General features: G+C 57.9%; 5 protein-coding genes across 14 annotated transcripts; 4 read left to right on the top strand and 1 right to left on the bottom strand.

The window, feature by feature from the left end:
- Positions 1-137: 137 nt before the first annotated feature.
- Positions 138-2,720, bottom strand: CYB561D2 (cytochrome b561 family member D2). Of its 4 annotated transcripts, none has more exons than XM_081071522.1 (4): positions 2,396-2,720; positions 2,037-2,188; positions 1,614-1,651; positions 138-929 (listed from the first exon to the last, which is right to left on the bottom strand). In XM_081071522.1, the coding sequence occupies exons 2-4, from the start codon at positions 2,161-2,163 to the stop codon at positions 426-428; spliced, it is 669 nt and encodes a 222-aa protein (XP_080927648.1). In that variant the 5' UTR covers positions 2,164-2,188; positions 2,396-2,720; the 3' UTR covers positions 138-425. The 4 variants fall into 4 exon arrangements, with proteins under 4 accessions (XP_080927648.1, XP_080927649.1, XP_080927651.1 ...); XM_081071523.1 differs by having other exon boundaries at positions 2,367-2,712; XM_081071525.1 differs by having other exon boundaries at positions 2,363-2,557.
- A 53-nt stretch (positions 2,721-2,773) lies between these two features.
- On the top strand, positions 2,774-6,089 carry NPRL2 (NPR2 like, GATOR1 complex subunit). Of its 2 annotated transcripts, none has more exons than XM_081071520.1 (11): positions 2,774-3,007; positions 3,534-3,625; positions 3,717-3,885; positions 4,032-4,140; positions 4,509-4,645; positions 4,736-4,833; positions 4,944-4,980; positions 5,099-5,192; positions 5,268-5,385; positions 5,649-5,791; positions 5,878-6,089. In XM_081071520.1, the coding sequence occupies exons 1-11, from the start codon at positions 2,906-2,908 to the stop codon at positions 5,943-5,945; spliced, it is 1,167 nt and encodes a 388-aa protein (XP_080927646.1). In that variant the 5' UTR covers positions 2,774-2,905; the 3' UTR covers positions 5,946-6,089. The 2 variants fall into 2 exon arrangements, with proteins under 2 accessions (XP_080927646.1, XP_080927647.1); XM_081071521.1 differs by having other exon boundaries at positions 2,824-3,007; positions 5,268-5,395.
- Positions 6,090-6,909: 820 nt separating this feature from the next.
- On the top strand, positions 6,910-11,226 carry ZMYND10 (zinc finger MYND-type containing 10). Of its 2 annotated transcripts, XM_081071519.1 has the most exons (12): positions 6,910-7,286; positions 7,547-7,655; positions 8,524-8,640; positions 8,763-8,816; positions 8,938-9,075; positions 9,149-9,237; positions 9,330-9,430; positions 9,773-9,945; positions 10,186-10,311; positions 10,394-10,515; positions 10,631-10,756; positions 10,848-11,226. In XM_081071519.1, the coding sequence occupies exons 1-12, from the start codon at positions 7,030-7,032 to the stop codon at positions 10,921-10,923; spliced, it is 1,488 nt and encodes a 495-aa protein (XP_080927645.1). In that variant the 5' UTR covers positions 6,910-7,029; the 3' UTR covers positions 10,924-11,226. The 2 variants fall into 2 exon arrangements, with proteins under 2 accessions (XP_080927645.1, XP_080927644.1); XM_081071518.1 differs by having other exon boundaries at positions 9,773-10,311.
- Positions 11,227-11,327: 101 nt separating this feature from the next.
- Positions 11,328-20,560, top strand: RASSF1 (Ras association domain family member 1). Of its 4 annotated transcripts, XM_081071453.1 has the most exons (6): positions 11,328-11,780; positions 13,653-13,759; positions 17,600-17,704; positions 17,905-18,202; positions 18,318-18,433; positions 19,290-20,560. In XM_081071453.1, exons 1-6 carry the CDS (start codon positions 11,531-11,533, stop codon positions 19,434-19,436), a joined length of 1,023 nt encoding a protein of 340 aa, XP_080927579.1. In that variant the 5' UTR covers positions 11,328-11,530; the 3' UTR covers positions 19,437-20,560. The 4 variants fall into 4 exon arrangements, with proteins under 4 accessions (XP_080927579.1, XP_080927580.1, XP_080927581.1 ...); XM_081071454.1 differs by lacking the exons at positions 11,328-11,780; positions 13,653-13,759 and adding an exon at positions 14,058-14,488; XM_081071455.1 differs by lacking the exons at positions 11,328-11,780; positions 13,653-13,759 and adding an exon at positions 14,870-15,108.
- A 425-nt stretch (positions 20,561-20,985) lies between these two features.
- TUSC2 (tumor suppressor 2, mitochondrial calcium regulator) lies at positions 20,986-23,939 on the top strand. Of its 2 annotated transcripts, XM_081071457.1 has the most exons (4): positions 20,986-21,260; positions 22,372-22,492; positions 22,663-22,722; positions 22,810-23,939. In XM_081071457.1, exons 1-4 carry the CDS (start codon positions 21,115-21,117, stop codon positions 22,825-22,827), a joined length of 345 nt encoding a protein of 114 aa, XP_080927583.1. In that variant the 5' UTR covers positions 20,986-21,114; the 3' UTR covers positions 22,828-23,939. The 2 variants fall into 2 exon arrangements, with proteins under 2 accessions (XP_080927583.1, XP_080927584.1); XM_081071458.1 differs by having other exon boundaries at positions 22,663-22,869.
- The last annotated feature ends 1,975 nt before the right edge of the window (positions 23,940-25,914 follow it).

Raw genomic sequence — 25,914 nt, 5'->3', positions numbered from 1 at the left:
AGCAGCCAGGGACGCGTCCCCATCTTGCCCAGCAGCCCATTTTTTTCATGCTAATGGCACTAACGAGAACTATCCCCAACTTTGGGCTATTACCCCCATCCAGTCTTTTCATTCATTTTGTTTATTTCACTTTTTTTCTCCAATAATTTCTGGACATACCAGTATGAGTCGAGTTGCTGGGGAGGCAGTCTTGCCACCCCGACTTCAGCAAGCCACATGTTCCATAAGCGCCTCTGGGATGGTAGAGAGGGAGAGAAAGCATTCCAGGGCGAGGAGCAAGCACAAATGTCACACACACGACTCCTACTCGTGAACGCCCCAGTGCCTGAGGGTCCCTGCGACCTAGTCAGCTGAGAGAGTCCAGGAGTTCCCAGCCCCCGCTCCTACTCTGAAGGACAAATCCAGGCTTCTAGGCTGAGAAGAGCTCACGGCTGAATCCTTTTGCGGTAAAGGTAGGCGTTGCTCACCTGGTTCATGATGACCAAGCTGGTAATGACAGGGCATAGCACAGCCAGGTACCAGACCCCACCAGTGACTGTGGCAGTGAACCAGATTGAGCACATGCCCAACAAGAGGCTGGCACTACCCAGAAGGTAGCCCACTAGCCCAGAAGTGGCATGGTACAGCTTGAGCTTAGCCAGGGGCCATCGGGGCAGCAGTTTGGGGTAGAGCAGCCCAACCCCACCTGAGCACTGCAGCCCCGCCCACAACACAGCTAGCAGCCCTGCACGTCCATGCCACGTGGCCAGGTGGGCTTTGCCAAGCTGTTCCTTGTGGAGGATGACAAGGCCCAGCCCCAGCAGCGCACACAGCAGAGCCAGCAGCTGCAGTACCCAGTGGCAGCGTGCTCGGCCTTTCCGCGAGAGGGAGCGCAGCAGCGAACTCTCAGGAGAGAACACCAGCAGTGCTTCAGTCATCAGGAAAGAGAACTGGGGAGACAGGGATGGGAAACTAGTGAGAGTGCTGCCCAGCAAAAGGGAAGAGGGATTTAGACACCCGTCAATCGGGGCAGATTTCCCTCCGTTCTCTCCCCACTGACAAAAGTACCCATTTGGTGGGGCAGGAGTGGAGAACTCCGTCTGGGACAGCACATCTGTCCGAAGTAACCAGCAAGAGGTACCCCTCTGTGTTTCTTCCTAGGTGCTGTTCTGAAATGTCATCTCTGCTGTTACCCAGTAAACCCAAGGTTTGAGATGTGGCACTTATAAATGATTCATAAGTTTTGTTTCCCCAAACGGGGTTGGATACAGTTTCTTGGCAGAGCTGGCCAAGCGGGTGCACTATGTCAGAGAAAATTAGAGGCATCACTATAAGTTAAGGTAAAAAGGGACACAGGGACACCCAAATGCATTTTCTATGCTTCCTGCCTAGAGGTAGGTGAAGCCCCATTTTGTGCTTAACAAACCCTACCCATTTGCCCTGGGTCTGAATATTCTGGTTCAAGTCTGGGATAAATACCATGGACAGGAATTGAAGCATTCAACTCCTCCAATCCCCCATCCCATCCCTCCAAACAGGTATTAAGTGACCAGAAGGATTCAGAGGCCTCCAGGGCCACCAGCCATACTTATGCTCCCTCCCACCCCTGAGAGCTGGCCAGGCCCACTACTTACAGCCAGAGACATAAGCACGGGGTGCCAGGAGAACAGACCTGGAATGAGAAAAGGAGGCCTTGTGAGGCGGAGGCAAGGAGAACCCAGCCAGACCAATACCTACAGGCTGAAGAAAATGAGCAGTCCATTGCCCAGAAAAGTGTTGCCAAAATGCAAGACCCCCTCCCGTTGCACTTTATAAGAGGCAGCCAAGTGGAGCATCAAAACAAGAAAAGAGACACCAGGTACTTTGGGGGTTGGCCAAGGTGGCAGAGCCCCTACATTCATCTTCTCCACCCCACTTATCCCTCCAGCATAGCATGCCCCTCAGCCAGCCAGGCCTTTCCCATGAGTCAGGCCCACGACTTCCTATTGCCCCTACTCCCCAGGAAAAGTGAAAAGTGGCACTTTCCTTCCCAGAAGTTAACTATGAATTATACTTACTGGAGCCAGGCCTGGCAAGCACAGCCACAAAGATGGTGAAACCCAGGGCCACAAGGTGGGCGGCAGCCCCAGAAGCAGTGCGCAGAGCTCGGTAGATATGCGACTCGGTCTCCACAGAAAGGGCCATGGTCAACCAGGCCGGTGGCTGCAGCCTGAAAGCATAGTAGAGTGAGCAAGGGTCTCAGATGCCCGCAGTCCACTCCTCTCACTGGAACGAGGGTTGCAGGGCAGGAATGCCACTTTCTTCCAAGAAGTTAAGGTAGGAAGGGACAGTACCAAGACAGACACCAGGAATAGTCGAGGACCGGATGCCTGTCAGCGTGTACCTACATCTGAACTGGCACTGATCACTGGCCCACCTTCCAGGTAGGATGCGCACAGCTGTGTAACAGACTACAAATCCCAGCGTGCACCACGCCGTCGCCGGGCGGGAACGCCAGCTGGGAGGGCAGGAAGCACTTCGGGAACGGTAGTTTCCAGCTGCGACCAACTCGCAGCCTGAATCCCTTCGCGCGCAGCCGTCTCACGTGTCGCTGGCATGCTGCCCCTACACGCTAGGGATTCGCCTGCCTCACCCGCAGCGCCGACCCGACACAGTGGTTTCCTCCTGAGAAAGCGGGATACTCGCGGCCGTGCAATGCGCGCCGCCGCTGCGTCGCGGAACCGCTTCACTTCCGGGTGTGCGGTCTACCCAACCGGGACTTCCTGGGACGAGCCCCCTCCGCAGCCACACCGCTGAGTCGCGCTGCGCAGGCGCCGTCGAGCAGACGGCTTTATGGGTGTGTGATTGCGCAGGCGTGCTCGACCGCCAGCCGAGGCCTCCGAGCTCTTTCTGAAAGGTGTTCCCAGGGGTAGGGGCACAAGGAGCTATGGCCCCGGGTCCCGCTAGCGCCATGGGCAGCGGCTGTCGCATCGAATGCATATTCTTCAGCGAGTTCCATCCCACGCTGGGACCCAAGATCACATATCAGGTGTTATCTGGGCTCTCGGGGCTGGGGCGGGGGCATAGGGAAGCTCTCCGGAGCTCAGCCCGCTTGCCTGGAAGTAGTGGATCCCCACCCCCGCGCTGCACGCAGGCCTGCCACTCCTTCGTTCGCGGAGAATCGTGAACAGTGAGGGTACTCGGACAGAATTATCGCAGGCTCCCAGTGTGGCGGGGCAAACATCACATAGGCAATGATTGTGGGAAATCGGGCTGTGGGAACCCAGGCGAGGTGCCAGGTCCCACGAGAAGTGGGAGTGAGCGATCCACTACTACCCCCAGATGCATAGGAATTTACACGTGGGAGGAGTGTACCAGACAGGGGAACAGCGTGTGCAAAAGCCAGGAGGCAAGTGAGAGCGTAGCGTGTGTTTGGAAGCAAAGGAATGGTAGGCCTGGGTGGATGGAAGAGAGGAGAAATGCTGGAGAAGAAGGCTTAGGCTTGGGGCTTTTGCTGTTTGCTGAGCGTAGTCCCAAGGTCCACTCAGAAGCCTCCTGCCACCCCCCCCCCCCAGGTTCCCGAGGACTTCATCTCTCGGGAGCTGTTTGACACGGTCCAGGTGTACGTCATCACCAAGCCGGAGCTGCAGAACAAGCTCATCACTGTGTGAGGCCCTGGCTGGGGGAGTTCCCGGGAGGAGTGGCAGGCTTAGGGGTGACAGGAGCCTGACCCTGTTCCCACCTATCTTCCTATCCAGCACAGCCATGGAGAAGAAACTGATCGGTTGCCCTGTGTGCATTGAGCACAAGAAATACAGCCGCAATGCCCTGCTCTTCAACCTGGGCTTCGTGTGTGACGCCCAGGCCAAAACCTGTGCCCTCGAGCCCATCGTCAAAAAGCTGGCTGGCTATCTGACCACACTGGAGGTGTGCAACACGATGGGCTTGGGTGGATGGGCAGGCATTTGGGGAAGGTGGTTACATGTCTCCAAAGCCCTCCAGACCTAGGAATCTGCCAGGGCAGAATGCCAGTCCTGGAGGGGGGCCCACCATGCTGTCCATGCTCCATCCAGCTGGAGAGCAGCTTCGTGTCCACAGAGGAGAGCAAGCAGAAGTTGGTACCCATCATGACCATCTTGCTGGAGGAGCTAAATGCGTCAGGCCGGTGCACTCTGCCCATCGGTATGGCCCAGTCTCTGCAAGGACAGTGGAGGGGTTGAGGAGGGATGGGAAAGTGACAGGGGAAGGTGAGCCCAGCCAAGGACAAGACTCATGAACAAATTTGTGGCCAGGAAATACCCATGAGCTGAGCTGATGGTGTCCAGTGTATGATAGGGATGCGGCTGGGGAGGCCAGCAGAGCTACCCAGCTCTGCTCTTTGGGCATGTTTCTTCTTCCCCTCACTGGACCTCAGTCTCTCACTCCATAAAGGGGAAGATTGGACCTACCCACATCTACCTGCTTGCCTCAGGGGTTGCTGGGAGGACTAGATGGAAATTGAGGGCCTCTTGGAAGAAAAGGCACTGAGAATATGGGTGGGCCCCCTGCAGATGAGTCCAACACCATCCACTTGAAGGTCATTGAGCAGCGGCCTGACCCTCCTGTGGCCCAGGAGTATGACGTGCCTGTCTTTACCAAGGACAAGGAGGATTTCTTCAACGCACAGTGGGACCTCACCACACAACAGGTGTGCTAGCCCTCCCGGGTATCATCACCGGGGGCTGGCCACAGCCCTGGCCTCCCCCATCCCCTCCTGACCTTGCCCTGTCCTGCCCAGATCTTGCCCTACATTGATGGTTTCCGCCACGTCCAGAAGATCTCGGCTGAGGCAGATGTCGAGCTCAACCTGGTGCGCATTGCCATCCAGAACCTGCTGTGAGTGGGGCGACAGTGAAACCCAGGACAGGGTCGCCAGCCAGGGAGGAGCCCAAGGGCCCTGATATGGGGTCTGGGAAGACGTGGCTGAGCACAACTGTCTCCCCCAGGTACTACGGTGTTGTGACGCTCGTGTCCATCCTCCAGGTAGGTGAGTCTGGGGTGTGGTTATGTGGAGACTGGATCACGTGGCTGGGCCAGACTGGAGCTATTCCGACTCCCAAGCCCTCACGCAGGCCCCTGTGCCTCTCCTGCTGCCCTCCAGTACTCCAACGTGTACTGCCCGACACCCAAAGTCCAGGACCTGGTAGATGACAAGTCCCTGCAGGAAGCATGCCTATCCTACGTGACCAAACAAGGTAGTGGTGGGCTCTGGGGGAGGCCATCTCAGGGGGGGCAGGGCCACCTGCAGAGCTGACCCCTGGTGCCCACAGGGCACAAGAGGGCCAGTCTCCGGGATGTGTTCCAGCTGTACTGCAGCTTGAGTCCTGGCACTACTGTGAGAGACCTCATTGGCCGCCACCCCCAGCAGCTGCAGCGTGTTGATGAACGGTCAGAAGGGGTGCGAGGGGTTTACCTGAGGGCAGATATACTCCCCTGTCTCTCTGGAGTCCTGGGTTAGAGAGGAAGCAGATTTCCAGTGAGCAGAATCATGTGTCACTGCTAGTCTAGGCAGGCCTCCTGGAGGTGATGGCTTTGGAGGCCAGTCTGGTCACCAAGATAAAATTGGAAGGGACATTGCAGGAAAGGGTTGGTCTGGCTGGGAGGAGGCCTGGCCAGGGCATCACCTGTCTCTCCCTCAACCTGCACCCCAGGAAGCTGATCCAGTTCGGGCTCATGAAGAACCTCATCCGGAGACTACAGAAGTACCCTGTACGGGTATCTCGGGAGGAGCGGAGCCACCCTGCCCGCCTTTACACAGGCTGCCATAGCTATGATGAGATCTGCTGCAAGACAGGTAGAGGCAGACAGGATAGTTGAGCTGGGGTCAAGGCAGGGTGGCCAAGCCGAGGGTGTTGAGCTCACTTCTACCATCCCATCCAGGCATGAGCTACCGTGAGCTGGATGAACGGCTGGAAAATGACCCCAACATCATCATCTGCTGGAAGTGAATGATGGGGGCTGGACCCAGACACGACTGCATCTACTCTCCCGCTAAGCACTGCCTGGTGCATGAGGGCTACACCAGCAGACTAGGCCATTCTGTCTCAAGGTTGACCCTCACTTCTGTAAATAAAGTCATCTATTTCAGCCTACCTTTATTGAGTACCACCTCTGAGCCAGCCACCAGAGAACCAGCAATGAATGGAATAGCCATGGTCCTGGCGCCCTGGTGTGCCATCTGGTGGGCAGGGCTGGCAGTGGACAATTAAAATCTGAATCTGGAGGCAGTGATGAAGAGAACTGGGGTGGGAGCCAGGGTTGCTCTAGATTAGATGGGCAAGGAAGGCCTCGCTGAGGTGACTTAAACTGAGCCCTGAGGAAGGAAGAGTATTCCAGGCATAGGGAACAGATGCAGAAGCCCTGAAGCAAAGCCCACTTTGGGATGTATGAGGAACCCTAGTGAGGCCCATGGGGAGAAACATTGGAAGCAAGGGGGAGAGGGGCAAGAAACAAAGTTCAGAGATAGGAGAAGGAGCAAGAGCCGAGACTGCAGAGGCGCTAGCAGGCTGCTTTGGACGTAAAATTTTGAGGGCCAGAGAGGCAGCCTTAGAGCCACCGTCATGCGAAGGGATCATGTCTCAACGTACGCCTTTAAAAGATTCTTCGCTGCTCAGGAGTGGAAGTGGGTCTAGTAAAGGGGCTCAGCAGGGACCTCATGCGAGGTGAGGGCAGCCTAGACTAGGATGGAGAGAAGTTGTGGGCCATGCGCAGTATTTCGGGGGCCCAGCCAACAGGCGGATCTGGAGCGAGGAAGCCCCGCAGAGGAGCAGTGGTGTGTACCGGGAAGAACGGCTGCTGGAAGAGCTGGTGGAGGCCGGGGCGACTTAGCCTCCGTCCGAAGCGAGAGCCTAGGCCCCAGGAGTCTCGCACTCGGGAGGCCGGAGAGCCGCAGCTGGTTGTGAGGGAGAAAGCTCCAGGAGTCGGAAAAGAGTTGCTACCCCGGCGGGGCGAACCCGGTAGTGCCCACCCGGCGCCGGCGGCGGGCAGGGGCGGACCCAAGCATATTGCGCAAGCGCCGCGGTAGCCGTTTCCATGGCGGCGAGTACCCACGCGCCCCAACCGCTCTGCAACTCGGGTCCCAGACTTTCGCCCCGCGCAACACCGTTGTTCTCCAGCGTGTCGGCACCCCCACCTCAGCGCCGGCCGCTGCCCGGAGTCACCCGAACCCCGCCTTTCCGCTCAGTCCCCGGCCCCGACATGGGTGACGTGGAGCTGCTGCTGCCGGGAGAGGCTGATGTGGTGGTGCGGGGACTGCGCAGCTTCCCGCTGCGCGAGATAGGCTCCGGAGGGTGAGGCAGCTGGGGCGAGGGGCGAGCGGAGTCAGGCAGGCAGTCCTTGAGTGGGGGGAGTCCTGACAGTGGGGGCAGGGCTTGCCCAGGTGGCGGGGCCCGCAGGTGGGGAGGTAAAGCTATCTGAAATGGATGTACATGGCATGAGCCGCCTCTGAGGTCTCAGGACCAGGTTAAGCTTCACTGGAACCCAGCGCCCACCCCATTCAATACTGTACACATGTGCACCTAAATGAATGCACACACATCCTCCGGGGCAGGTGGAACCAGCAGCATGAGAACCTGGAGAAGCTGAACATGCAGGCCATCCTTGATGCCACCGCCAGCCAGGGTGAGCCCATCCAGGAGCTGCTGGTCACACATAGGAAGGTAGGCTGGGGTCACTGGCAGGGTTCCTGCCTTCCCCCCACCCCACCACTCTACCCCTCAGGAATATCCTGGGTGCCTGCTCTTCCCTCTAGCTGGTACACCCATCCTCCCCAAAGAAGGAGGAAGAGTGTGTTACACATTAGATTTTGCACCCCTGGCAAGCCAGGCCTGGTGCAGAGCATGGCTGACGAGGGAGATACTCAGGGACCCTAGAATAGCATGGGCTGCAGGGGAAGGGTCCAAGTTCTAAAGACAGTCCTGAATGGACTATCAGGCTGGAGGGGGCCCCCACTAAAGTGCGGGTGGAACTTCGGCATGGAAGGAGGCAGCCTTCCCAACATGAGACCGAGGGAGTTAGAAACCAGGGATTGGCTTGGTTGGAACATGAGCCTGGAGGTGGCATCAGTAGATGACCTGAGACATCACTTGACAGAAGAGGTCCCCTGCAAGGAAAAGGTGGGGTAGGAAGTAGGAATAGGGCACTGGGTAAGAGTGCGGCCAAGGCACACAAGAACATTGGCAGGCCAGAGGACAGGGACAAAAGGGAGGGCATGAGCAGGAGGGCTGAGGGATACCTGGAGGGGGTAGGAGCGGACACGAGCACATGTACAGGGGGAGCAAGGCAGCATGGAGAGAAGGCAAGGGCCAGTCACAGGGAGCACAGGAGATGCCCCCACAGAGATGTCGGGGGCAGCGGGAAATGGAGGTCAAGGTGCAGGAGAGAAGTTGAGAAGGTACTCATGGAGCGTAGGAGAGTCTAGGGGCGCCAGGGAGTTTGAGGAGAGCTGGGATGGGCTGAGCCAGGGATGGGAGGGTTGCCAGGCCAAGGTAGGCCCACCTCATCCCTGTCCTTCGCCCCGCCCCAAAGATCCCAACGCTGGTGGAAGAGCTCATTACAGTGGAGACATGGAAGCAGAAGGTGTTCCCTGTGCTGTGCAGGCTGGAGGACTTCGAGCCCCAGAACACTTTTCCCATATACATGGTGGTGAGCTGGACCCCTGCTTCATACCCGCCCACCCCTTCAGAGAGCCCTGGACTAGAGAGGGGAGTAGTAGCCCCTGCCCTCCGTCAGCATCCTCAGACCCTGTTCTCTTCTTTATCTGCCAGGTACACCATGAGGCCTCCATCATCAACCTCCTGGAGACAGTGTTCTTCCACAAGGTGAGCCACCAGTCCTGCCCACCACTGGCTACTGCCCCAGGCCAGGGCCTGGCGGCAAGAGGGCTGTATCTGTGGGGAGGGGGCACCAGAGACAGAATGTTTCCCCTCCGCTTACCCCCAGGAGGTGTGTGAGTCGGCAGAGGACACGGTCTTGGACCTGGTGGACTACTGCCGCCGCAAACTGACTCTGCTGGTGGCCCGGAGTGGCCATGGAGGCCCCCCTGAGAAGGAGGAGTCCCAGGACAGCACCCCCATGCAGGTGGGCTGAGGTTCCCTGGGGTGGCAAGGGCTGGACCCAGGCTCCCCCAGCCATGAGCACATGTGCTCCCCAGGAGCTGCAGAAGCAGGCAGAGCTGATGGAATTTGAGATCACACTGAAGGCGCTCTCCGTGCTGCGCTACATCACAGATTGCGTGGACAGGTGTGCTGGCCTGCCCAGCCTAGGATCTGTAGTGGAGGGCTGGGAGCCTGGGCCTGTCGCCTCTGCTCACCTCTCTCTACCCTCGCCCCTAGCCTTTCTCTGAGCACCCTGAGCCACATGCTCAGCACCCACAACCTACCCTGCCTCCTCGTGGAACTGCTGGAGCACAGTCCCTGGAGCCGGCGGGAAGGAGGTAAGAGCCTCCTCCGCCTGCCTAAGCCCCAGCTCACTGCTTCCAGGACAGCCTCCAGGATTGATGGGAGTTGGCAGTTTGAACACAGGCAGACAAACTCTGCCCCCTAGCCCACAGAGGATACCAGGATGCCTCACCCAGAGTGGGCCTCGACATGGGTGCTGCAGCAGGCGAGGCCCATGTGTCCACTACTGAGGCTTCACCATGCTCTGGAGCAAGCAGCATCCCAATCTGGTCAAGAACTGTGCCAGACAATGGTCTGTTCCCCAACCCACACAGCCACTCACTCAAGGAGCATGCAATGCCTGCACCCAATATGCTGGTTCCTCTCCCCCCCCCCAGGCAAGCTGCAGCAATTTGAGGGTGGCCGTTGGCAGACAGTGGCCCCCTCAGAACAGCAAAAGCTGAGCAAATTGGACGGGCAGGTGTGGATTGCCCTGTACAACCTGCTGCTGAGCCCTGAGGCCCGAGCTCGCTACTGCCTCACAAGCTTTGTCAAGGGACAGCTACTCAAGGTGGGGAACTCCTGCCATACTGTCCCCACAGTCCTCGCACTGTCTCAGCCCATCACTGCTGTTTATCTTTGCCCACTTCCCTCAGCCCCAGTCCTGTTTCCAGACCTTGGGCCTCAGGTAACACAGCAGCTAGTGGGACGTGGGCCCTGCAGGAACCCTCAGCCCAGCATAGGCCTTCTCTGTCCTTTGCCCCTCTGGTCAGCACCACTTCACACTGGCTTCTCCTTGATACCCTTTCAGCTTCGGGCCTTCCTCACAGACACACTGCTGGACCAGCTGCCCAACCTGGCAGACCTACAGGGTTTCCTGGCCCAGCTGGCCCTGGCTGAACCCCAGCGCCCTAAGAAGGATCTGGTGTTAGAGCAGGTAGATACTAGGCAGTTATTTGCTCAGGACCACTGCCCACTTTGCCAGCTCCTCCCTGCCGCTCTCTACTCCCTTCCCCCAGATCCCAGAAATTTGGGAGCGCCTGCAGCAAGAGAACAGAGGTAAGTGGCAGGCTATTGCCAAGCATCAGCTGCAGCATGTATTCAGCCCCTCAGAGCAGGACCTGCGGCTGCAAGCACGAAGGTGAGGCCTGCTGAGCTGAGGGGTGGGAGGGATGCAGAAGGCATGGACGTGGGCAGGGGTGCTCCTGTGCGCCCACCCATGAGGCCCAGCCAGACCTCCCTGACCCTTTTCCCAGGTGGGCTGAGACCTACAGGCTGGATGTGCTTGAGGCAGTGGCTCCAGAGCGGCCCCGCTGTGCCTACTGCAGTGCAGAGGCCTTGAAGCGCTGTTCACGGTGCCAGAATGAGTGGTATTGCTGCAGGTGAGGGTCTCCTGGGACCTTAGTGGGTCCCTAAGCCATACTTCCACACCCTCCACAAGCGCTGCATCCTCACAGGCCCGCTTGCCTGCAGGGAGTGCCAAGTCAAGCACTGGGCGAAGCATGGAAAGGCTTGTGTCCTGGCAGCCCAAGGTGACAGAGCAAAGTGAAGACTGCAGCTCCTGAGGACGGGCCACCCATTCCATACAACCCAGCTAGAATGTGCCCCTGAACCTCAGCATTTCCGCCTGGCTTCTGCAAGAGCCCCAGTTTCCCAGGTGGTGAGCCCAGCAGGCGGGGTGGAGCTGCTGCCCCATCTTCCCCAGCAAAGCGCTCCCCGCTTCCTGCCGCACCCAGCGGGTAGGCTTAGGGCGCTGCCTCAGCTGGGGCAGGAGGCCTGGGGGGAGGAGAGACGAGGGCGGGGGCCGGATGTGGGGACCCTCTTCCTCTTGCACAGTAAAGCTGGCTTCCAGAAACACGCCTGTCTCCGCGTGGCCCTTTGCGGTCGTTGTCGTTAGGGGGAGGAGAGTTGCTCGTGGGATGAAGGGAGGGAAGGAAAGGAGGGCGGGGACACCGCGAGAGTCCACCAACGCCCCACTCTGCTTGCGGGCCGACACACTCTGGGCACCCAGGTTTCTATTGAGCTGCTCTCCTCAGCTCTCGCCCACCGCTCTGCGTGGGTCTCAGGGGCGGCGCCGCATCGGGGCCCGCCCCGCGGTCCTACCGGCTCCGCGCTCGTTCGCGCCCAGAGCCGCCGGAGCCTGGGCCGACCGGGCCATGTCCGCTGATCCCGAGCTCATTGAACTGCGGGAACTGGCACCGGTGCGGCGCGCCCGCCCGGGTCGCACCCGGCTGGAGCGTGCCAACGCGCTGCGCATCGCGCCTGGCACAGCGCGCAACCCGGCAAGGCAGCCAGTCCCGGGCCGAGGTCACCGCTTCCAGCCTGCGGGGCCCACCACGCACACGTGGTGTGACCTCTGCGGCGACTTCATCTGGGGCGTCGTGCGCAAGGGCCTGCAGTGCGCGCGTGAGTAGCGGCCCCACGCGCTGGCGAGAGCGAAATGGGTGGTCAAGGGGCAGCACCGTCGCTGCAGTTCAAGTTGTGTGTGTGTGGGGGGGGGAGGGTCGGTGGGGACAGTCCCTGAGGACCAGGTCCGTTACCTTTGGCCCATTTTGGAAGAGAGTGTAGGCACATGTTTTATATCCTTGCTGCGTGCGCCCCCGTGTCTGGGGCACAATTGGGTAGAGGCAGTTGTCTGTAAATAATAAGATGCTGATTTCAAGTTTCTTATCTTTAAAATGCCTTGGCCCTTCTTGAGAAAGGCTTTGTGCCTACCAGTCTCTGAGTCCGTATTCCCAGGCCTGCCCCTTCCCAAAGGTTCACTCACCAATGTCCCCTTCCAGAATCCCTGGGGTGAAGGGAATTTTCGCACCTATGGGAGGGAGCTTGGGAAAAGTTAGGACCTTGGGCGGCCCCCTGCAAGCAGGAATTTTGATGACAGCAATTACCTATCAGAGACCCAGGCAATTAGGTGCTAAAACATGAGACCCAGACACCCACACACCAGCAGTCCTTCTGCCCTCCCGGTAATCAACAGCAAGCAGAAGTTGCTCTCCCACTGGTTATCTGCCAGCTAAAATCATTTGGGATGCTTGTACAGCCCTCCAAATCCCTATGCCTGGCCCGTACCTCAGACCTGTTTAATCAATCACTGGGAGTTTATCAGGGATTTTTAAAAACATCTTTCTAATGTGCAGTCTGGGTTGAGAATCACTGCTCTGGCCCATGTAAGAACTTAGGGAAGGTGTCCCAGGCCTGTCTGTGTGTGCATGGAGACCCTCTCACGGGCTCTGTCCTGAATTCAGCTGGGAGACACCGGAGATGTGGCAGAATACAGGCATGAATAAGGGCTGGCACACTGCAGCGTTCGCCAGCAGGAATAAAGTGGCCATGGAGATGAAAAACAGGACAATTTGGGTGTATGTCAGAGGCAGAAACGGGGGAGGAATAAAGGACGAACTTGGCTTTGGGTTTTTGTTGTTTTGTTTGCCTCAAACAACTGGGAGAATAGTAGCAACTTTTGCTGAGACGAGGAACTCTGGCGAGGGTAGGGTGAAATGGAAAAAAGTTCAATTTTGGCCATGTTGAATTGAAATGTCTATTAGACATCGAAGTGAAGAGACTGACACATAGGAGTTGATCTGAGAGGGAGGCCATTGATGGACGCCTTGGATCTGGGGTGAGTGTACGCAGAGCAGAGAAGCGATCAACACTGGCTGCCATTAGATCTGGGAATTGAGACAGAACCAAGAGAGGAGCTGCAGGGAAGGAGGAGGGAAACCGGGGTCATGGCGGTCCATGGGAACCAAGGGAAGCAGCATTGTAGTTTGACGAGGTGAGGATAGAGAAGGGACCACCGGATTCCGCTTTGAGCCTGTTGCTGAGGGACCGAGAGCAGGACAGTTTCCTGGAGGGAGGGGCAAGCCCTACTGAAATGGGTAGAGGAGAGTGAAGGCACAAAGTTACAGTGCATGGAGATCAGTGTTGGTAAGTTTTAGTGTGAGGAGAGTCGAGACAGATGACTAGAGGGGGCTGTGGATTAAAACTGTTTTCCCCTTCAAGGGCGCAGGGAGGGGGCTGACAATGCGCAAGGGGGACGTTCTGCGCTGGGCGCTAGAGCAGGCCTGGATTCCCTAACAGCCCGATGCCTTCCTGCCCGTTTCCGGACGCCGGGGACCAACACTAGAATCTGTGTGGCAGTGGGCGGTAACGGGGCCTGAAATGGCCGGTCATGCAGAGCCCGGCGGTCGACGGCCTTCACCCCGGGGCCTCTCTTCCGTCCCCGGGACGCATCGCCAGGCTGGCGCTCCTCCGCCTCACGGCCAGGCCTCTCTGCAGATTGCAAGTTCACCTGCCACTACCGTTGCCGCGCGCTCGTCTGCCTGGACTGCTGCGGGCCCCGGGACCTGGGCTGGGAACCGGCGCTGGAGCGGGACACGAACGTGGTAAGTGCGGGGCCGACGGCGAACGGGCGCGGCAGGGACGCGTAGACTAGCGGGCCGCATTGCAATGCGTTGGCCCTCCCGGCGTTACGCTCAATGAGCGTTCTAACAGCAGATTTTCCCGCGGCGGAGAGTGCCTAACGCTGCGCGCGCGGGATCGAAGGGGTGCCGGGGGTGCCGCCGCCTCGGTGCGGACTGCCACAATCGCCCAGGATCTGCGCCCGCGCAACTTCCGCACCTTTCCGCATCCGGTCCTGCAGCCACGCTGGTGCACATGCGCACACGCTCCGACGTGGTCCCTAGGGGAGGTGGGGCCTGCGGGTGGAGCTGAGTTGAGCTGCCTGGGCGCTGAGATCATTCCCGGAGGCGATGCGCGTGTGGCCCCGCCCCTCGAAGTTCCTTCTCCAATGAGACCAGAGCTAGACTCTGGGGGCTACGTTTCAGTGTTAACGGTCGTGGTGCGGGCACTGGCCCCAGCGCACGCGCACACGGAGAAACGCGCCCGCGCACGCGCGCCTGGGGCGGTGGTTGTAGGCTACCGGCGCACGGGGCTCTGGAAGTTGGCGGGCGGGCGCGGCGATGGGCGAGGCGGACGCGGGGACGCCGTCTTTCGAGATGACCTGGAGCAGCACAGCAAGCAGTGGCTACTGCAGCCAAGAAGACTCGGACTCGGAGCTCGAGCAGTACTTTACGGCGCGTACCTCGTTGGTACGCCGGCCGCGCCGCGACCAGGTGCGGCCCGGGGGTTGTGGGCGGCGGGCCAGGGGCAGTCGCTGGGACCCCGCCCCGGCCCGGTAAGTTTCCACGTGGAGAGTTTGTGGGCAGCCCCGCGCACCCTTCAGCGTGGATCGCGGGCCAGCCCCCGGCGAATCCGCGGAACCACGTGTCGGGCTCTCTCGGGACGTCCGTCGGTACTGCGGGCCGAGGCCTTGCTCTGCCTGTTGCAGACAGGTTGCACCAGGGGGAGGCATTACGCGGCGTGGGGTAGACCAGGGACAGGCGTCATCCACCTATGACTAAAGCCAACTGCGCAATCTGGACTAGCACCTCGATTTCCGCGTCGGGGCGCTCCCACCCGCTCTGAGAAACTAAGAGGAGGAAGTGCAGGGGGAGGAGTCCTCGCCGGGAACTGAGTGCTTTTAGAAGAGTGGAGAAGGAAGATCCGCGCGCCTCCATGGGGACTCCTGGTTGGAGGCAGCCGAGTCCCGGCTTCTTGCCGGTCCTGGCCTGTTACCAGCTGCTCGAGTATGGAAGATTGTGATCCGTACTCTGGAGTGGGTCTGGAGAAGGGGGATTCGGGAATGGATGGGAAGGAGGCTTGTAAGCATCGAGGCGCACTTTCTCCACAAGAGGTCGGGAAGGCTACATTGTGCAATGCCTGAGAGGGGGGTCTGGAGAGATACGGGTTACTAATCCGGGACTGTAAGGCTTGGTGCTGGAGCAGCGACGCCTCCCGGAGTGTTCTGGGCGTCGCCGCTGTCGGAGACCTCTGTATTCTACACCATGAGTGTGACGGCCAGTCTCAGATGGTAACCTCTGGAGCTGGTACACTTCCGGGGAGTACCCTGGCCAGAACAACAGGAAAGAGAGGTGGTCAGTATATCTGGCAGCAGCGGGGCAGAATTCCTTACACGAGCCAAGAATAGGGAGTTGTGGGTGTTTCTTTAGATGAAAGTTTGATACCTCAAACGCTCAGCCCACAGTTTGGGTGCAAGGTTTGAGTGTGGCTCCCTGAGACTGCCTCTGTGCCACTCAAGCCTGAGCCATTTTCCACTGTGGAAAGGTGAAAAGACCATAAGACACTAACCAATTGACAAGGAGGCTGGCGTACCCGTAGGTGTATGTAAAATGAAACCATCAGTTACGTGGACAGGGGCAGCGTGGAGAGTGGGTTGCTGTGCTGCAGGAGACAGGAAATTCCACGGTCCTGCAATGCATCCCCCTGGGATGGCTGTTGGGATCCTCTTCCAGTGGGCAGCTTTGGAAACAGAAAACTCCTCCTCTTCTAGAACCCTGGCAGGACAGTGCAGAGACTCCAGTCCAAGTTCCTTGTCTCCTGAGTAAAGATACCAAGGGAGGGATGTTTACCTGGAAAAGGAAAGGGGCAGGAATTAAGGTCACTGCATCCCAGTCCAGGGCCCCTGGATTATCTGGGAAGGGAAGAGGAAGAAACAAGTTTTCTCATTCCCAGGCTGGAGATCAGAACCATTACATGGAAGGGGAATAAGTTAGTGCCATTCCTGTGCCCACCCTGTTCTGTAAACAGAATTCTTTTCCTTCTTGTCCTGGCACTAGAGTCTGTTCAGCTTGCTTCCTGTCCCTAGCATTCCTCCCATCCTGGCACTCCTTCTCATTGGGGTACTCCTTCCTGTCCCAAGCCCTCTCCTTCCTTGAGCCTGAACAAAGAGTTCTACCCTTTATTCCAGCCTCCAGCACTCATTTTACCCCCCAGAAATTCCATCGTCCAGAGCCCACACCATTTGAACTTACAGTCTTCTGGGGTTTCCCACTGTCCCCAACAAGGTTTCTGCTAGTTTTCACTTCTCAATGCTCTCCATCCAGGAGACCTTTGGAAACTTGGGAAAGCAAATAGGCTTCACTTCCCATCCCTCCCCCAATACCTTTTTCCTGTGGTGCGTCACCCTTAGTCTTCAGCAGCACGTACTTGCTGGCTGTGGACTCCATCCTACGCCCTCCTCTGTCTTCCCTATATGTTCCCCATCAGGTGGTTTAAGCTTAGGGGGCTTCTGAGCAGCAGTCAGGGAAAAACTTGGCTGTCCTGGGCTCAGAGCTTGGCACAAGGTTGTTCTACTGGAAACCTTCTGATGGGAATTCCCTTGGACAAGGCATTGGTCCACGGTGACCTCAGCTGTGTCTGTGACACTCCCATTCCAGCTAAGGCCTGTTTGACGTCAACAGGAAGTAAGGCTGATGCAATGGGACCAAAGGAGTTTGGTAGAAGAAAGTTAATTCAGAGCCCTGGCTGCACTAGTCCATACTCCACCCTTCTAACGAGAATCCATTTCCTGGAGGCGGGAGAGGGGGAGTGGTGGAGCTAACATCTTTGCATTGAACATCTAGACAGCAGGGAGGACGTGCAGAAGCCTACCTGCTTGGCTTGTGGGACAGGCTCTACCAGGAGGCTGCTTGTGCACCTCAGGCGGATTGGAACCTGGCCTGAAGCTACATTTTGTGCAGCTTGGGTCAAGATCAAATGACATGTCACAGTGGTTTCCTCACTGTGTCTGAGACATGTATGGCTGGCCCCAAGTCCTCCACCCAGGGGTGTTAATGTGGTAGAGATTGCCCTTCCCCTCCTGCCCACGGGGGGCTGGGCCGCTGATGTATACCAGTCTTCATACCTCTCACCCTGTAGTGGGTGGTGGCCCTTTGCCAGGGTAGGGTGGCAAAGTGGGCTGCCTTCTCCAGGACACACCCTGACCCCACCTAACTAAAGTGCTGGCATCAGGCTGTGCAGTTGAGGTAGTTTTACTGTAAACAAGAGTCCTTCCTCAGCATCCCCCGTCTTTTCCTGGCCCCTGATCTTGTGCTTTCTGTTATCTTGGTTTTAAGGTATTCTTAGGGCCTCACCGGGAGGAGGCCCCGTTGGGGCAGAGAGAAGCCAATGATTCTGCCTTTGCCTCCTCCATCTGTAGCATGCACATCTAGGAGCAGTGATGAGTTTTCCTCATCAGGCCTCGAGCTTTCTTGTCAGTTTCCAAAGGCTGCCCCAGAGGCCGTTTTCAGAGTGGCCCACCAAGGGCTCACCTGTCTGCCCGTGACATGCATGGCAGCGGGATGGGTTCCTTACGGGCCCTGTATCCATGCTGGCCCATCTTTCAGGACGAGGCTGTGGAGTGGGAGACCCCTGACCTTTCTCAGGCTGAGACTGAGCAGAAGATCAAGGAGTACAATGGCCAGGTCAACAGCAACCTTTTCATGAGCTTGGTGAGTTGACAGCCCACGAAGGGGGTGGGGAGAGGCAGGAACCCAGCTGTGTGCCTGATGTCCAGAGGGTCACAGCTTAGGTATTCTTGGGGGGCCCAAGCAGTGATTTATTCACACCCAGCCTAGCCCCAAGTGGACCAGCGGTACCCAAATCTGTTCCCTTTCACCAGGAACCTAGTCATGGTTTGGTTTCTCTTTAGAACAAGGACGGCTCCTACACAGGCTTCATTAAGGTTCAGCTGAAGTTGGTGCGCCCCGTCTCAGTGCCCTCCAGCAAGAAGCCACCCACCCTGCAGGATGCCCGGCGGGGCCCAGGGCGAGGCACAGCTGTGAAGCGCCGCACCTCCTTCTACCTGCCCAAGGATGCGGTCAAGCACCTCCATGTGTTGTCACGCACGCGGGCACGAGAGGTCATCGAGGCTTTGCTGCGCAAGTTCTTGGTGGTGGATGACCCCCGCAAGTTTGCGCTCTTTGAGCGAGCTGAGCGTCATGGCCAAGGTGGGCTTCCCACCCCACCCCACCGTGTGTGAGGGTATATATGCATGCACCTGTGTATGAAGGGGCTGGGCCTGACTCTAATCAAACACTTCCTTTCCCCCTGCCTGGCCTGCAGTGTACCTCCGGAAGCTGTCAGATGATGAGCAACCCCTGCGGCTGCGGCTCCTTGCAGGGCCCAGTGAGAAGACGCTAAGCTTTGTCCTGAAGGAGAATGACTCTGGGGAAGTGAATGTGAGTACACAGCCCTCCTTTGTTTCTTGGTTGTCACTGGGCAGGGCTGGTGGGTTGTAGCTATAGTTAGTCTCAGAGGAGGAATAGGGCTGGAGGACAAGCCCTGCGAAGCCTCTGCAGGAGTGTGTGAGCCTGTGGCTAAAGTGAAGGTTTCTTAGCCACTCGTGTCAAGGTCTAGGGCCTGTTCCAAGAAGCCAGGAAGTATCTTAGTGCTCTGCAACTTTCCTGTTGTGGATAGTTCTTAGGAGATGCAGGAGTCCCATCTGATGGTATGGTGATCCCAGTTTAAATCTAAGCTACACAAGAGGGGCAGCCAGTTAGCTCATCTGGTCAGAGCGTGGTGCTCTTAACAAGGTTGCTGGTTTGATCCCCACATGGGCCGTTGTGAGCTGCGCCCTCCACAACTAGATGGAAACAACTACTTGACTTAGAGCTGATGGGTCCTGGAAAAACACACTTAAATAAATAAAAGTTTAAAAAAGAAAAGCTACACAAGTGGACCCAGAGTATCATGGAGGGTCCCCTTCAGGCATTAGGACTTTTCACCTGGAAGTTTTCTGGCTCAAAGGTATTGGGTCTGTGGAGTGGGATTAGACTCAGAGTATGGGCATGACCTGTCCACAGGTAACTGGGAACATCTGGTTTGGTTGCCTGTCCACGAGACAACTGCCCTACTTTGTAGGAAACGTCTTCCATATAGACTTGGTGGGAATCCTAGCACAGACCAGTCAGGCAAGAACCTGACATTAGAAAGCCCCATCCTAGCTGTGTGACGACAATGCTTTGGTCTTCTCTGAGGAGGGCCTGCTAGCTTGGCTATGCCTGCTGCAGCTACTGTCACCCCTCTCCCCTGCAGTGGGATGCCTTCAGCATGCCTGAGCTACACAACTTCCTGCGCATCCTGCAGCGGGAGGAAGAGGAACACCTCCGCCAGATCCTGAAGAAGTACTCTTACTGCCGCCAGAAGATCCAGGAGGCCCTGCACGCCTGCCCCTTAGGATGACCTCTTGTACCCCTAGGTGGAAGGGAGAGAGTAGGCAGCGCCAAGGGCATGCTGTGTGAGTGTGGCAGGGCCGTGCGGCCTGAGGAGTGAGTGTGCGTGGAAGCCCTCTCTTGCTGGGGGAATGAGCCCAGAAAACAGTGAAGGAACTGGCTCCCTGTGTCCACCAGTGGGTGTAGCAGAGCATGGCTCTGCACCCTTCTGCCCTTCAGGTTGTGGGTCATGGTGGGCCAGGGCTGCCCTGGGAAGCTGCTCTAGGCTTGCAGCAAGGGTAGAGCAGACAGAAGTTTCCTTAATTTGTGTCTCCGATACGAGAATCTTGGAGACCCTACCACCAGGGTCATGTTTACAGGGATGAGGGTCCTCCTCTTTGTGGAAAGGTTGTATGTTTTAGGTCTTCGATGGGGTCTCAGGACAGCCTAATCAGACCCAAGAATGGGTGTTCAAGATAAGGCGGGCATCAAGGAAGTGTCCAGGCTTCCCTGTATGATGCCCTGTGACTCCACACACACCCTGAGGTCAGACAGTGCTATCTCAAGGTACAGCAACCGTGCCTCAGTGCCTCCTTCCAGGAGGCTGTCCCTGGGCCGAGGTCTGTGTGAGTGCTGGCACTGGCCCAGCTCCGTGCCTTGTTTGCCAGTCAAAGCCAAGGTCTTTACTTGGCTATTTGATGATGCGTGTGAATGTATGTAACGTTTTGTGGTCTCAGCTGAATGCCTCCTGTGGGGAAAGGGGTGGGGGTGACGACCATCATCAGGACCTGGGGCGTGAGAAAATTTGGCTGAATAAAGACTTCCAGAAGCTCCCGCTTTTGGACTGTTACTGTGGGCCCTGCGCCCCAGTTGCGCCTTGCACCAGGAGCTGCCAGGCGTGATGAACAGGCTCACGGCACCGCTTCAAGGTCACCACGAGACCGGTTTGTGAAGGATGTGGGCTACAGGCTCGTCAGTCAGCAGTCAGCACCGTGGGGCTCGGGTCCTGGTGAGGCCAAGAGCTTAGGGTGGGAGGCGCTTCTCTAACTATTTATCGAGCGACGACTGTAGAGCAGACACTGCTCGTGACACTAAACGTACACCTGTTAATTATTCTTCATTCTTGAATGTACGCTATGTGAAATTTGGCCAAGTGCTTCGTTTTTGTCAGGTTTGGCTTCCTCCCCACACGCGACAGTAGTGACCGAAAAAACGGTGTGGGAATAGAGTGAGGCCAGACGGCACGGCGCAGCCTGGCCTGGGCCAGGTCCCAAAGTGCTGGTTTGGGGGAACCCGGGCGGGTGGGCAGGCCCGCGGCACCTGACCTGTGGGGGACGGGGACGTCGGGGCCGCCGCACGCGCCCAGGAAGCCACTAGGACCGGCCACTGCTTTCCGAGGTGGGAGTTACCCCAGCTGGAGAGAGCGAGGCCTGCCGGGACCTGACGTCTCCCAGTGCGTGCCGGGATGCCTAGCGTCCGAGGTCGGCTATTGGTCCCACTCTGTGGACCGACGAGAGGAGCAGCCAATCAGAAGGAGGAGCATGCGGAGCGTACGGAAGCGGAAATGAAGTTTCCGTGGAGACAGCGGAGCCTGCGGAAGACGGCGGCATCGGCACCTGCGAGCGGAGGCCCAGGCAGGGCATGGCGGCGCCGACGGCCCTGTGAGAACGAAGCGGCCGCGGGGTCCGCCATGCGCCGGCGCCCCTGACATGGGCGCCAGCGGCTCCAAAGCTCGGGGCCTGTGGCCCTTCGCCTCGGCGGCGGGGGGTGGCGGTCCGGAGGCGGCGGTCTCTGAGCAAGCTTTGGTGCGTCCGCGAGGCCGAGTCGTGCCCCCCTTCGTATTCACGCGCCGCGGGTAAGGGCGCGGGTTCCGCCCCGGGGAGGACAAGCGGGCGGCCAGGCGCCCCCCATGATGGGTAGCTCCCACCGCTGTATTCCCTGTCCCCGAGCTAGGGCGACTCCCATATTTCGGGCCTTCATTGGAGCCAAGGGACGGGAAAAGCCGGGCGGTCGGTTCCTGGCCGCCTGGCTGCTGTTAAGGAGTCCCTAGGAGAAGAGTGGGCCTGTAGCTTGTCCCTGGGCCAGTAGCTTTACGCATGGCCAACCTACGGGCCTCCTGGGACTTCAGGATCTCTTCCTTTCATCCCTTCAGCCCAGCCTGCAAGTTAAAGGCTCCTGGCCTCCCTCCTAATCTTGAGGGGAGAATGACCCTTTGTTTTGGCTGTTTCCGTCACCCACAGTGGTGAGGTTGGACCTCTGAGGGTAGGGAGCGGAAAGCAGGACTGGGCCCTGGTGTTGGGGATGGGGCCCAGGAAAAGAAGGACCCTCACCCAGGTATGTTCTCCAGGTCTGGAGCACTGACTTCCCCTCTCTCCCCAGGGGTCCAGACGGGAGCACTAGATTGACCTGGCCCTGATCGTCCCCTGGGGACTGGCACTTAGGTGATGCTAGAGATTTGGCTGTGGATACTAGGGAGACCCAACAGTGGCAGTTTGGCTGCACCAGCCACCAGGGGGTGGGTGGGAAGGATGCAACCTTCTTTTCTTCAGGCTCCCTCCTAGCTCAGTCATGTGCTATCTCAGGCTTTGGCCCTGGGCCAGCAGTGTCTCCTGGAGAGAGACCAACATGCTCAGGCCACCATCCTACCTGCTGGAGAAGTCCTGGCCTGAAGTTGGAGTGGCTGTTCTTGCTGGACAGACCAGTGATGAGAGCTGGCCTTGGCTGCCTGAAATAACCTCCGTTCTTGGGGTCTGAGAGAGTAGCACTGGCCACCACCCCAGCCCTCACTTCCTCTAGTAGACCCCAGATCCTAAGCAAGAGATTCTGCAGGAATATTATCTTCCCTTTCTCCCACCAAGGTTGTTCCTCCCCATTTGGGGGTGGGCACACTTCCCGGTGGTCTGTGGCATTTGCCATAACCCGATATGAGGCTCCAGCCCAGCCTGTTCCCCTCTCCTTTTATACAGCTCCATGTTCTATGACGAGGATGGGGATCTGGCTCACGAATTCTATGAGGAGACAATCATCACCAAGAACGGGCAGAAGCGGGCCAAGCTGAGGCGGGTGCATAAGAACCTGATTCCTCAGGTGAGGGGCTGGGCAGTGGTCATAAAGCCTGTGTTGAGTGTGTGGAGGTAGACCCAGATGGGGTCTGCTGTCATGGTGGGGGGTTGTGGGGGAGGAGCTGGGAGGAACAGGAAGGCTTCCTGGAGTAGGAGCACTGAGATGGCCTTCACTAGCCTCTGTTTCCATGGCAGGGCATCGTGAAGCTGGATCCCCCCCGCATCCACGTGGATTTCCCTGTGATCCTCTATGAGGTGTGAGCCTGGGGGGTGGCAGGCATAAGCACCCCCTGTCTCAGCAAGAAACCCCCAGGCTCAAGGTGTGGCTTCCGTTGAACCTAGGCTGAAGCCACACCCTAAATAGACTCCATTGGCCCGGAACCTACAGCTGTAAGCGGGGAAGTTGGGTGCTCTGCATTGTTGGTTGGGTGCTGGTTTGTATGCTGACAAGTGGCTGGTGGCTGGCAAGGGCTAATAGCAGAGTTACCAGCCCACCTTCCCCAGCAGTCCCTACAAGGAGCATGGCAGGGCATATGCTGATGGGGAATGCCTGGTTCCTGTGCCCTTGCCTGACCTGCTTTCTTCAAGCTTGCCTGGGGCCCAGCCCTGCTAGAGGCTACAGCACTTTACAAGTAAGGTCTGCCTTCTTCCAGCCCCTGGGCTGTGGGAGCTGTATACAAGTGGGAACTTCCTTTCCCTCACTTCCTTCACCCCTTCGTTGGAGCATTTCAGCCGTTTGCTACCTCGATTCCTCCTCTGTTGGGCAGAGGCTGGGGGCAACACAAGCCTGATTCTTCCTGCCTACCTGCCCATGTATTCCCACCCCCAGATGGATGGACAGTTTGTTGGCTGTTAATAATTGAGTGGGGACTGGTGTGGGAGGTTTCTCCCCCCATCCAGGACTGGGTTGATCCCACTGCAACTAGTTGTTGTCCCTTATTGTCACCCTCTCCCCCACCCCCCAGTTAAGAGGGCATAGGACGGGCTCAGGAAGGGCTAAGGATGTTTGTGCCTGTGGGGGGTTGCCCCAATCACCTACTCCATCTAATCCCCCTTGCCTTTGCTCCAGCCCTCTCCCCCATTGGGAGGAGACCATCGGTCACCCTGTGGTGAGGGACAGCACCCTAGGGCTGGTGCCAATAGCTCTGAGGAGCCCACCACCCCTTCCCCTATAGTATGCCCATCCCTTGAGGATCAGTCAAGGGAAAGTACCAGTCCCTGGGTCAAGACAGAAAGGAGAGAACAACCGTAAAGGAATACTTAAAATGTGAACGTTTGTAAATAGTCTAGTTCATGATGTTGGGGCAGAATCTGATTTCTACATAGAAATGACTTTTTTTTTTTTTTTTAAATTCCTTACTGTGCAAGCTCCGTGCTTCAAGAGTGGAAAATGGTATGGGGAGGGTGGCCCCCAATCTAGGAAGGCTGTTGTGTTATTTGTTCAGTTTCAATAAAATTATTTGTAGACCCTGCATACAAGAGTGTCATCCTCTGGGGCAGTAACACCCAGTGTCTAGACCGTCACCTGGGCTTAGGTAGGTGGGCTTAACGCCTAAGACTGGTGGCTCCTCTTGGCCAGCAAGGCCCAGGGTAAGCCTGAGCCCAGCCTACAGCCATCCCAGCCGTAACCAGCAGGTGGCACTGTACTCACATGCATGTAGACCTCACCACAGGGCCCCTCAGGATGGAGGGCCACTCTTGTATTGTATTCAATAGGTGGGGACCCCTAGCATTAAAAGGCCTTGGGATACTTCAGTAGGGATTGGCCCCACCTGCCTAACTTGAGGTGAGAGTGTGACCTCAGAGGTCTGGAACAGCTGTCCCCCCAGCAGTGCTGCTGACCACACATGAGGTCACAGCCTGAGCCCTACAAACCTCCAAGGCCCAGCCTTAGGTGGATAGCAGCCAGATGGGTGCCACCACAGCCTTGGTCTACTGCCAGGTTCTGCCGTCCAAACCCACCTGCTTCCGCCTAGGGCAGCCTGTGGACACCGCCAGGAAGAGTGGGCTTGGGGCTTCCGTTCCAGCAGGCAAAGTTCAGTCACCCAGTACGTCCTCTGTTCCCTCCCGCCAGTCTTCTCACCTGTAGCCTGCCCCTAGGGACATCTGGCCTGTACTTCTCAGAGCCACTATGAGGCTGCTTCTCTGCTAGGCCCAGCCCTTGGTCATCAGCCCAACTCCCGTTAGGGAGGAGGGAGTTCAAGGACAGGCTTCTGGGCCTGCCAGTCTTTGGGAGGTTTAAACTTGTCACGTCTGGAGCAGGATCACACTGTGCAGCCCGGACTTAACAGTTCTTTGGGCATCATTTTCCCAACAAGGTGCCAGGCATAAAACCCCGTCATCTTCCTCTGTCTCGCCTACTGACTGCCCAGGGCCAGGGTTCTGCCATGCATCTCCCATCACTCCTGTCCAGTGTGGGGAACTCCCTGCGCTGGACCTGCCCCAGCTGACCCCAAAGCGGGAAACAATGGGGGTCAGGGCTTCCCCTGCTTCCCCACTCCCACTGGGCTGTGCTCACTTCCTTCCTGCTGGCTGCCTGAGGAAGTGACCCTGCCCTGGGACAGTCTGGCCTGGCCTTTGTTTCCCTCCTTTGGAGCCAGTGTACATTGTGGAGCCAGCATGATGGTAGAGGGACACCACCCTCCCATGCCATGTCCTGGACTCCTTTTTCCTCCGGGGCAGACTCGAGGATGTCCCCACCTTCGCCAGTCCCCCAGTCTTACACAGCCTCTGTTAAGAGAGAGGCCCTGGGCGTCAGGAGGTGGGCCTGGAGTGTAAGAAGGGGGTAGGCTCGGTGATTTGAGGATGTGCCGATTTGTCCATACCTCTGGAGGGGTCTGCTGGAAGCCTGCTGCAGCCTCCTTGCGGCCAGCGCATTATGGGCACCCCTTCCCACAAGAATATACATTCCTTTCCTCACCCATGCTGTAAGGAGCCCCCTACTCGAGTGTCTCAGTGAAATCCACCCAGGGATGTGCTCCAGCAGGAGAACACCCGGCACCACCCTCCAGCCCCTGCCCCTCTCCCCAGCCCACAGTCACACACATCAACACATTGTCCACTCACACTTGGGACACTTCCGCTCTCTGGAAAAAGATGGACTCAGCTCCTGGAATTTCTCCCAATCCCCACCCCCACGCCGCTGGTTCCCTTCTTCATCACCTGCTTAGGGGGACCATCAGTCAATAACCCCCAAGTAGTCTGACTCCCCAAACCGTCACTGTCCTGCCCCTCCACTCACACACTACTGGATTTGAGGATGGGCCTCAACCCCAAGGGAAAGTTGGGGAGAAGATCTTTTAATGTTAGGAAGCTGCTGGCATGGGGGAGGCTGGCACCTGAGCGGTGTCCCACAGCCTTCCTGTCAGCTGGCGCAGTTCCCCCTGGCCAGGACCGACTGGGGGAAGGGTGGGGAGGGCAGCCAGCCAGCAGGGCACGCCGGAGGGA

This window comes from Rhinolophus hipposideros, assembly GCF_964194185.1.
Source record: "Rhinolophus hipposideros genome assembly, chromosome: 14".
In the NCBI taxonomy this organism is placed as follows: domain Eukaryota; kingdom Metazoa; phylum Chordata; class Mammalia; order Chiroptera; family Rhinolophidae; genus Rhinolophus; species Rhinolophus hipposideros.
This window is presented reverse-complemented; position numbering and strand designations above follow the sequence as displayed.

Bases quoted from the DNA above. Each gene is read 5' to 3' on its own strand.
- CYB561D2 (XM_081071523.1), bottom strand. The intron at 1,652-2,036 runs GTAAGTATAATT...TTCTCATTCCAG, and splicing joins GCTTGCCAGGCCTGGCTCCA to GTCTGTTCTCCTGGCACCCC. The intron at 930-1,613 runs GTAAGTAGTGGG...CTGTCTCCCCAG, and splicing joins CCGTGCTTATGTCTCTGGCT to TTCTCTTTCCTGATGACTGA.
- NPRL2 (XM_081071520.1), top strand. From the start codon at position 2,906: ATGGCCCCGGGTCCCGCTAGCGCCATGGGCAGCGGCTGTCGCATCGAA. The intron at 4,981-5,098 runs GTAGGTGAGTCT...GCTGCCCTCCAG, and splicing joins CGCTCGTGTCCATCCTCCAG to TACTCCAACGTGTACTGCCC. The intron at 5,386-5,648 runs GTCAGAAGGGGT...CCTGCACCCCAG, and splicing joins CTGCAGCGTGTTGATGAACG to GAAGCTGATCCAGTTCGGGC.
- ZMYND10 (XM_081071518.1), top strand. From the start codon at position 7,030: ATGGCGGCGAGTACCCACGCGCCCCAACCGCTCTGCAACTCGGGTCCC. The intron at 7,656-8,523 runs GTAGGCTGGGGT...CCCGCCCCAAAG, and splicing joins TGCTGGTCACACATAGGAAG to ATCCCAACGCTGGTGGAAGA. The intron at 9,238-9,329 runs GTGTGCTGGCCT...CCTCGCCCCTAG, and splicing joins ATCACAGATTGCGTGGACAG to CCTTTCTCTGAGCACCCTGA.
- RASSF1 (XM_081071453.1), top strand. From the start codon at position 11,531: ATGTCCGCTGATCCCGAGCTCATTGAACTGCGGGAACTGGCACCGGTG. The intron at 11,781-13,652 runs GTGAGTAGCGGC...GCCTCTCTGCAG, and splicing joins CAAGGGCCTGCAGTGCGCGC to ATTGCAAGTTCACCTGCCAC. The intron at 17,705-17,904 runs GTGAGTTGACAG...GTTTCTCTTTAG, and splicing joins GCAACCTTTTCATGAGCTTG to AACAAGGACGGCTCCTACAC.
- TUSC2 (XM_081071457.1), top strand. From the start codon at position 21,115: ATGGGCGCCAGCGGCTCCAAAGCTCGGGGCCTGTGGCCCTTCGCCTCG. The intron at 21,261-22,371 runs GTAAGGGCGCGG...CCTTTTATACAG, and splicing joins TTCGTATTCACGCGCCGCGG to CTCCATGTTCTATGACGAGG. The intron at 22,493-22,662 runs GTGAGGGGCTGG...TTTCCATGGCAG, and splicing joins ATAAGAACCTGATTCCTCAG to GGCATCGTGAAGCTGGATCC.